Source organism: Sinocyclocheilus anshuiensis, unplaced genomic scaffold (genome assembly GCF_001515605.1).
Source record: "Sinocyclocheilus anshuiensis isolate Anshui unplaced genomic scaffold, SAMN03320099.WGS_v1.1 scaffold709, whole genome shotgun sequence".
Lineage (NCBI taxonomy): Eukaryota > Metazoa > Chordata > Actinopteri > Cypriniformes > Cyprinidae > Sinocyclocheilus > Sinocyclocheilus anshuiensis.
Genome location: NW_015540926.1, coordinates 1,320,021 through 1,329,894, shown reverse-complemented (window position 1 = coordinate 1,329,894; position 9,874 = coordinate 1,320,021). Strand labels below are relative to the sequence as shown.

Sequence of the window (9,874 nt, the reverse complement as noted above, 5' to 3'; positions counted from 1 at the left end):
TCTGTGTTTATCTATCTGTCTGTCTGCCTCTGTCTGTCTATCTATCTGTCTGCCTCTGTCTGTCTATCTATCTGTCTGCCTCTGTCTGTCTATCTATCTGTCTGCCTCTGTCTGTGTGTCTGTCTATCTATCTGTCTGTGTCTATCTATCTATCTGTCTGCCTGCCTCTGTCTGTGTGTCTGTCTATCTATCTGTCTGTGTCTGTCTGCCTCTGTCTGTCTATCTATCTATCTGTCTGTGTGTGTCTATCTATCTATCTGTCTGTCTATGTCTGTCTGCCTCTGTCTGTGTGTCTGTCTATCTATCTGTCTGTGTCTTGTCTGTCTCTGTCTGTGTGTCTAGCTGTCTGTCTGTGTCTGTCTGTCTCTGTCTGTGTGTCTATACATATATATATATATATATATATATATATATATATATATATTTCAATCAAAACTTTTCACATAATGAAGTGAACTATGAAACAACAAATATATTGTTGTAAATGAATACAAAAAGTCCTGGTTGTCAGAGTTTGTGGAACAGGTTCCTAGTGAATTTAAAGAGAAAAATGAAGTGAGTTCTGAGAAAAGCTCCAGCATCGTTTGCTTGCAGATGTCTCTTGGATTGATGTTTTGCATGCAACTAAAGAGTCCGAATCGTTTTTGGGGTCAGTGTAAATGTTGCTTTTTAAAAAAAAATTGAATTTAAGAAAGTAGCTACAGCTTAACATACATCTGAAAAACAATAGACAGATAACAGAGTGGAGAAATGTTTGGTTATGCAAATGCTGCATGCAACAGAACGACGAGCAAATAACGGCATCACTCTGACACAAAACAAACCCACTGTAACTCAGTACATGAACACAGATCAGTATCTGCATCTCTGTTCAGAATAACAAACACAGAGCGATGCATACAGACAGTTACACTTACACCTGCATTAAAAGCAAAAGAAAAGAAAAATTCCTCTCACCTGGCCGGAGGGCATAAAGACCTTTCACAACACTCGCCATAGTTGATGGTTTGACTTGAAACGGCATGGAATGAGCCTTTTTAAGAAGAGCTGAGAAAAAAAATAACACTTTAATTAATATATGAAGAGTTCATTTGCAAAAACGACACTTTAAAAAAAAAAAAAAAGAGCTGATAGCAGTGCATTATTCTCCACATATAGCGCGATCTGCACCCTAAACACGTTTTGTCAAAAAAGCCGGTTTTGTCCACTTTCAAGGCATCACGAGTTCACGTTTCACGTATTTGTTTAAGTTATTATTACTTAATCAAAACAACCCAATTGCAGTTTGATTGATATTACTTGGAATGCGCAATAAAAAAAAACGTGATTTCTGAAAATAAAAATAAAAATGGACTTATCTGTTTTTGCAAATGAACTCTTCATATTTACAAAACGCATTGCAAAGTCAGAAGACTGTGTCTGATCTGCACTCACGCAGTAGCGTGCTGACGTGTTTCTCTGCGACGTGATCGGAGAAGAGCTTCATGAGATCGTCACGCAGATCGCGGTTCAGCTTCGTCTCAATGTAGAACTTGTTCTTTAACAAAATCAGGTTAAAATGCAGATAAATGAATACAGATCTCAGAAAACATGGAAAGTGTCATGATAACAATTATATTCAAAAACACAGAGTATTGGCATTTTTTTTTTCTTTTTTCATTATTTGTGTCAGAACAAGGTACACTGAAAGTATTCAGTGACAGAGGCACTTTGAAAGGCATTCATTTTTGAGTATTAGCATTGTACCATATAGATGAAGACGGGAACGATGCAGTGCAGAGCGGCTGTGTACCGCGTCAGAGCCACGTTAAAGCTTTCAATTAAATCTTCTGGAGGGCTGGCCTTCAGAAGAGATGAGACAACAGCATTTTATTCATTTATTGTTAAAAAAAATATTACAAAATTATAAAAACAATAATAGAAAATAAATGCATGAATAAAAAAGTATTTTATTGACATTTCGAATGACAAATTATCTTTAATTTAGGCATTTATTGCTTTGCTTTTTTCAAGAAGAGAACAATACAAAATTAATAAAAATATATAAAATACAAAATAAATAATAATACAATAGAAAGTTATTAAAAAGCCATTTTTATGAACACATTTTAATAACAAATTTAGGCATCACTGCTTCTTTTTTCTAAAAAAAACCAAAACAATAAAACTTTAATAGAAATTATAAAAACATCAATAAAAAATATATATAAATGAACAAAAAAGACATTTTATGAACAGATATTTTATGACAAATTATATTTAATTTAGGCATTCGTTATTTTGATATTAACAGAATTATAAAAATGTATAAAAACATTAGTATAATAGGAAAATAATAAAGTTAATAAAAATGTGTAAACACACATTTAAAGAAAAGTTATACGCATTTCAGACAAAAAATAAATTCTTGATAAAAAAAAAAATTGTTTTTTAGTTACAAAAAACATGTGAACAAAGATGACTTTATTAACATTTTAAATAAATTCTAAAAATCTTATTTTGTCATGTATATCAACGTATAAATCACAAACATCACATGACTGTGAAAGAACGATTTGATCGTGGTAGATTTAAAATCTCACTTTATTTACCCACAACAGCAGCACTACAAACAGGTTTAAAGCGTCTATGCACTGACCTGTAGCTCAGAAGACACTTGTTCCAGATGAGACGTGATCTTCCACATCAGGTCGCTGTAGAGCAGCTCTGAGTGCTGCTGGCACACACACTTATAAACGTGACTGGAAGAAGAACACAGAAGGACGTATTAAAACACAGATGCGCAGCATGCTCGGACTCGTTCAGGAGTGAAGCAGCACTAACCTGTAGATCTGTTCGTATGAGATGGAGATGTGCTCCATCGGGCTTTGAGTGAGCAGATGCTCAATGGCTCGCTCTAGTTTTGGCCAGTAAACTGTCCTGTATTCTTCTGCTGTCATTGTGTTCAAGACTAGACACGTCAAACAAACAGAAGCAACATGCATGACATTTGCTGCTGAAAAACTACTCTCTATCGCTTACACGAACAGTATTTTGGCAGTAATACAGTATTGCAGTAATCACAAATATATAAAATAACATATACACTGCCGTACAAAAGTTTGGAATTAGTATATTTTTTTAAAGAATTGAAAACTTTTATTCAGCAAGGATGTGTAAAATGGATAAAAAGTGATAGTAAAGACATGTTGTTAGAAAAGGTTTCTATTTTGAACATGCTGTTCTTTTTTTAACTTTTTATTCATCAAAGAATGCTGAAAAAGGTATCACAGGTTCCAAAAAAATATAAAGCAGCACAACTGTTTCCAACATTGATAATAAATCAGAATGATTTCTGAAGATCGTGTGACACTGAAGACTGGAGTAATGATGCTGAAAATACAGCTTTAATCACAGAAATAAATTCTATTTTAAAGTATAATAAAATAGAAAACTGTTGTGTTAAATTGTAATACTATTTCACAATATTGCTGTTTTTTCTCTATTTTTGATCGAATAAATGCAGCCTTGATGAGCAAAAGATACTTCCTTAAAAAACATTAAAAATCTTACTGATCCCAAACTTTTGAACGGCAGTGTCAATAAATAAATATAAATATATTATAAACAACATACATAATTTAAATTATTTATTATTTTGCTTTAGAAAAAACAATACAAAATCAATCAAATTAATAAATTAATGAAAAGCAATTTTTATGAACATTTTATAAAATTCCATTTAATTTAGGCATTGTTTAATATTGTTAAATAAATTAATAGAATAGTACGAAAAATGAATAAAAAAGAAAATAATACAATTATTTAAAACAAAAAAAGCAATTTTTAAGAACACATTTTAATAAATTACATTTAATTTAGATATTTATTATTTTGCTACTTTTTTTAAATTAAAAAACTATACAAATAAATGTATAAAATATTTATATAAATATTATACTATGTCAAATAATATGTTTAGTATAAATAATTATACATACAGAAAGAGAGACAGCGTGCGCAAGAGGGCTTTTAAATAGCTTTAAAGGATGTTTACCATGGCACACAAGTTCCAGTACCATCCAAGTACCATGGTGTTACCATCTGACTCGTCACTGTGGTATTCTGTACATTTACATTACATTACATTACATTTAGTCATTTAGCAGATGCTTTTATCCAAAGCGACTTTCAAATGAGGACAATGGAAGCAATCAAAATCAACAAAAGAGCAATAATATGCAAGTGCTATAACAAGTCTCAGTTAGCCTAACACAGTACACGTAGCAAGGTTTTTTTTAAATTATATAATAAATAAAAAGAAAACATATAGAATAGAAAAAGAATAGAGCAAGCTAGTGTTAAAGGCCTTTTTTGTTTTTTGTTAATTGCATAATAAATAACAAGAAAACAAATAGATAGAATACAAAAAGAATACAGAAGCTAGTGTTAGTTTTTTTTTAAGAAAACAAGCAGTTAGTAAATGAATCGAGTGCAAGTCTAAAAGGGGCAAGTTTTTTTAAAGAACAGAATTAGAATAGAGAGTGCTAGAGTTAGAGGGTCAAGTCAACAAATAGATCAAATAGAATTAGAATAGAGAGTGCTACTGTTAGAGGGTCAAGTAAACAAATAGATTAAATAGAATTAGAATAGAGAGTGCTACTGTTAGAGGGTCAAGTAAACAAATAGATTAAATAGAATTAGAATAGAGAGTGCTACTGTTAGAGGGTCAAGTAAACAAATAGATTAAATAGAATTAGAATAGAGAGTGCTACTGTTAGAGGGTCAAGTAAACAAATAGATTAAATAGAATTAGAATAGAGAGTGCTACTGTTAGAGGGTCAAGTAAACAAATAGATTAAATAGAATTAGAATAGAGAGTGCTACTGTTAGAGGGTCAAGTAAACAAATAGATTAAATAGAATTAGAATAGAGAGTGCTACTGTTAGAGGGTCAAGTAAACAAATAGATTAAATAGAATTAGAATAGAGAGTGCTACTGTTAGAGGGTCAAGTAAACAAATAGATTAAATAGAATTAGAATAGAGAGTGCTACTGTTAGAGGGTCAAGTAAACAAATAGATTAAATAGAATTAGAATAGAGAGTGCTACTGTTAGAGGGTCAAGTAAACAAATAGATTAAATAGAATTAGAATAGAGAGTGCTACTGTTAGAGGGTCAAGTAAACAAATAGATTAAATAGAATTAGAATAGAGAGTGCTACTGTTAGAGGGTCAAGTAAACAAATAGATTAAATAGAATTAGAATAGAGAGTGCTACTGTTAGAGGGTCAAGTAAACAAATAGATTAAATAGAATTAGAATAGAGAGTGCTACTGTTAGAGGGTCAAGTAAACAAATAGATTAAATAGAATTAGAATAGAGAGTGCTACTGTTAGAGGGTCAAGTAAACAAATAGATTAAATAGAATTAGAATAGAGAGTGCTACTGTTAGAGGGTCAAGTAAACAAATAGATTAAATAGAATTAGAATAGAGAGTGCTACTGTTAGAGGGTCAAGTAAACAAATAGATTAAATAGAATTAGAATAGAGAGTGCTACTGTTAGAGGGTCAAGTAAACAAATAGATTAAATAGAATTAGAATAGAGAGTGCTACTGTTAGAGGGTCAAGTAAACAAATAGATTAAATAGAATTAGAATAGAGAGTGCTACTGTTAGAGGGTCAAGTAAACAAATAGATTAAATAGAATTAGAATAGAGAGTGCTACTGTTAGAGGGTCAAGTAAACAAATAGATTAAATAGAATTAGAATAGAGAGTGCTACTGTTAGAGGGTCAAGTAAACAAATAGATTAAATAGAATTAGAATAGAGAGTGCTACTGTTAGAGGGTCAAGTAAACAAATAGATTAAATAGAATTAGAATAGAGAGTGCTACTGTTAGAGGGTCAAGTAAACAAATAGATTAAATAGAATTAGAATAGAGAGTGCTACTGTTAGAGGGTCAAGTAAACAAATAGATTAAATAGAATTAGAATAGAGAGTGCTACTGTTAGAGGGTCAAGTAAACAAATAGATTAAATAGAATTAGAATAGAGAGTGCTACTGTTAGAGGGTCAAGTAAACAAATAGATTAAATAGAATTAGAATAGAGAGTGCTACTGTTAGAGGGTCAAGTAAACAAATAGATTAAATAGAATTAGAATAGAGAGTGCTACTGTTAGAGGGTCAAGTAAACAAATAGATTAAATAGAATTAGAATAGAGAGTGCTACTGTTAGAGGGTCAAGTAAACAAATAGATTAAATAGAATTAGAATAGAGAGTGCTACTGTTAGAGGGTCAAGTAAACAAATAGATTAAATAGAATTAGAATAGAGAGTGCTACTGTTAGAGGGTCAAGTAAACAAATAGATTAAATAGAATTAGAATAGAGAGTGCTACTGTTAGAGGGTCAAGTAAACAAATAGATTAAATAGAATTAGAATAGAGAGTGCTACTGTTAGAGGGTCAAGTAAACAAATAGATTAAATAGAATTAGAATAGAGAGTGCTACTGTTAGAGGGTCAAGTAAACAAATAGATTAAATAGAATTAGAATAGAGAGTGCTACTGTTAGAGGGTCAAGTAAACAAATAGATTAAATAGAATTAGAATAGAGAGTGCTACTGTTAGAGGGTCAAGTAAACAAATAGATTAAATAGAATTAGAATAGAGAGTGCTACTGTTAGAGGGTCAAGTAAACAAATAGATTAAATAGAATTAGAATAGAGAGTGCTACTGTTAGAGGGTCAAGTAAACAAATAGATTAAATAGAATTAGAATAGAGAGTGCTACTGTTAGAGGGTCAAGTAAACAAATAGATTAAATAGAATTAGAATAGAGTGCTATTGTTAGAGGGTCAAGTAAACAAATAGATTAAATATAATTAGAATAGAGATCGCTTAATGAATTTAGGTAAAGGGGTGCAGGGCCAGTGGTGGTTTTGTAGGCAAACATAATGCCTTGAATTTAATGCGAGCAGCTACTGGTAGCCAGTGCAAATTGATGAACAGAGGTGTGTTGGTGTAACTTACGGAACTTGGAGGTGGAGTTGAGCAGCAGCGCAGAGGTGGACTCACAGGTGTCACTGCTGGAGTCTGAGTCCACACACACCTGCGCAGGTGAACACACACTCACAGCCTCCGCGCGACAGTTATGATTATCATCCTCGACCCCCTGCATCTCCTCCATGCTGCTGCCGCACTGAGAGAGCTTTAGCACTCCATCTCAGCTCAAACCCGCTTCAGCTCAGCGTTGACCGACGCATGTTTACCGCTTCAGTTTCACTCCTGTTTATTTTGTTGTCAATCCGAAGCGAGATCCGACACGGACTTCCGTTTAATGGCGGACGTGTCAAAACAACAGTCTGCATGGCAAAATAAGAGTCCGTCGTCGGCATAAATATCGAATATTTAATTTGATAAATTAATATTTATCAATCAGTATTTATTTCTTGGCTTGCTATCCCTCAAACATTATTTGTACATTACATTTAGCAGATGCTTTTAACCAAAGCGACTTACAAATGTGACCCTGGACCACAAAACCAGTCATAAGGGTCAATTTATAACTGAATTTAATTGAATAAATAAGCTTTCCATTGATGTATGGTTTGTTAGGATAGGAGGACAATATTTGGCTGAGATACAACTATTTGAAAATCTGGAATCTGAGGGTGCAAAAAAAAAACAAACAAAAAATTCTAAATATTGAGAAAATAGCCTTTAAATTTGTCCAAATGAAGTTCTTAGCAATGCATAATCTTAAAATAATAAAAAATAAACTTTAAGCAATTAATTAAATACTCTATATCTTAATGGATTTGTTATAACTATATAAATAACAGGCTAAATAAAATGATATATTATGTTGTTTTAAAAAAACAATACAATATTAATAATTTTATTTAATAAATATAACAAAATATGACCAATTATTAAGAAAAAATTAACAAGTTAATAAGAAGTAATTTTATGAACACAAAAATGCATTAAATTCTATTTAATTTAGGCATTATTCATGTAGTTTTATTAATAAAATGTTCTGTAAGTATTAATGGATTTGTTGTTGACTTTTTTAAACAACACACTTGCTAGATCTATTACTTAACTTACCTACACAACAATGTGAATATATATTAAAAACTATATTTATATATTCTAAATAAGGCTGCAAAGTCAGTTATTTAACCAAGGATTATTTACTTAGTAATAACACTACATTTTTGCTAGTTGCCTGCAGTCCAGGTTCATCAAGATGCTCTTTAAAGACTTTATCATCTATTTAACTTTAATAAACGACATAAAACTTGTAACCTCATAATTCAAACACGCAGTAAATGTAGAACACAGTACATATTTTTTAAAAATACAACTGTATGAAATAGTTTAGAAATGCAACTATGGTCAGGCCTCCACGACCCTCTCCTTAAACACAGCTTCAACTGATCATCCTGCAAACTCTGGAGTATTTTATTACCAAGCAAAATACTTCTCTACCATTCTTAGTTACTAACTTGCATGCATCATGTACAGCGTTTAGCTCAAAGATGAGTGATAAGAGTCAAAGATGCTACATTTGTGAAGTCTGTATTTTTGCAGCATCGCCAATCTGCATTAACGCAAACACAAAATCTGAAAATAAATTCGTATTTTGAACATGAGATTAAGAACAAACCACCAAAACTGCATCAACTGCATGAGGGAATCATGAGGTCGTGTTGATATTATAACTTAACAGTGTTATAAAGATTTTAATGCCCGGTCAACGAGAGTTGGAAAAGACGCTGCATTTATAAAACCAACCAACATCAACAGGCATATTAATCAAAAACGGATTCAGAAGTGCTTGAGGACAGGAATCACAAGAGTGTGAATGCATGTAAATAATGTCTTTCTATAGGTATAAAAATGAATGGAAAACATGATGACTATCAGACTTTACTGGCTATAAAAGACTGCCAAATGTCTGAAAATGCCACAGTTTGGTGCACATGCGAAACACGTTGACCAGATCCAACAAGGAACTTGTGCAAAACATGAAAACGATACGGAAAAAGTAATCTTTGGTTTGAAAATCATTCCCTTTTTTTTTTTATCCATGTTCAATGCATGTTCAATTCTCAGGCAGAAACATTCACCGGAATTAACCGTATATTTTACATCTAAAAATGCAAAAATATAAAAAGACTGGTGGTGAAACAAAAGAAAGAAGTTGCATGCATTAGAAGACATAACAGGGCATTTAGGAGGGAGGAGATACAAAAATATATCAAACAGACTTGAGCACATGAGACGCAGCGAGTGCTAGTGAGTTATTGTGTGGTTGGCGGGTCTGTTTCTGCGGTGCAGTCCGTTTGAAGGCGTTTGTGTTCGTGCTCCTGTACTGTCTCTGTGAGGCCATCTGTGTTTTCTTCCTCCACGTCGCTGTCTTCATTTTCCACAGCGTCCGCGCTGCAGCGAGAGCCGTCGCTGTCACTGCCGCAGGAACTGGACGACTCGTCCTCTGAGCTCGAGTAGACCTCGGCGCCGTGGAAAATGTAGCGGTTCGGTGCTCGAAATAAATACTGCGAGGCTGCAAAACAGAAAAACAACAAATGACATGCGTGCAGTGAGTGTTCGAGAACGCAAAACTTTCCAGAAATAAATATCTGATAGCTTTGGTTTTAAGCATCGTTTATATGAACAGTGATGATCTAATGTGATTTTAACACGCAACATTGAACATTTTATGAACACGTTATACTTAATAATTCAAAAATATAATAAAAATAACATCATAATCTAAATATAATAAATAACATTTATCTATATATTAATATAATTATAATATACAATATATTAATATAAAATAAATAAATTACATAAATAGAAAAGTGATTGATGTATATATAAAAACAA

General features: G+C 32.3%; 2 protein-coding genes across 2 annotated transcripts in view; both read right to left on the bottom strand.

The window, feature by feature from the left end:
* Positions 1-7,332, bottom strand: part of LOC107689372 (CDK2-associated and cullin domain-containing protein 1-like) — a 9,252-nt gene extending 1,920 nt beyond the window's left edge. Inside the window, exons 1-6 of the mRNA XM_016487332.1 lie at positions 7,010-7,332; positions 2,824-2,950; positions 2,639-2,741; positions 1,747-1,842; positions 1,435-1,537; positions 958-1,047 (exon numbers count right to left, since the gene is read on the bottom strand). Of these exons, the coding sequence (XP_016342818.1) occupies positions 958-1,047; positions 1,435-1,537; positions 1,747-1,842; positions 2,639-2,741; positions 2,824-2,950; positions 7,010-7,166 (676 nt within the window). The 5' untranslated portion in view covers positions 7,167-7,332. The remainder of the gene's footprint in view (positions 1-957; positions 1,048-1,434; positions 1,538-1,746; positions 1,843-2,638; positions 2,742-2,823; positions 2,951-7,009) is intronic.
* Positions 7,333-8,422: 1,090 nt separating this feature from the next.
* LOC107689352 (NAD-dependent protein deacetylase sirtuin-1-like) overlaps positions 8,423-9,874 on the bottom strand; it is a 12,468-nt gene continuing 11,016 nt past the window's right edge. The window contains exon 9 of the mRNA XM_016487309.1: positions 8,423-9,548. Within this exon, the coding sequence (XP_016342795.1) occupies positions 9,289-9,548 (260 nt within the window). The 3' untranslated portion in view covers positions 8,423-9,288. The remainder of the gene's footprint in view (positions 9,549-9,874) is intronic.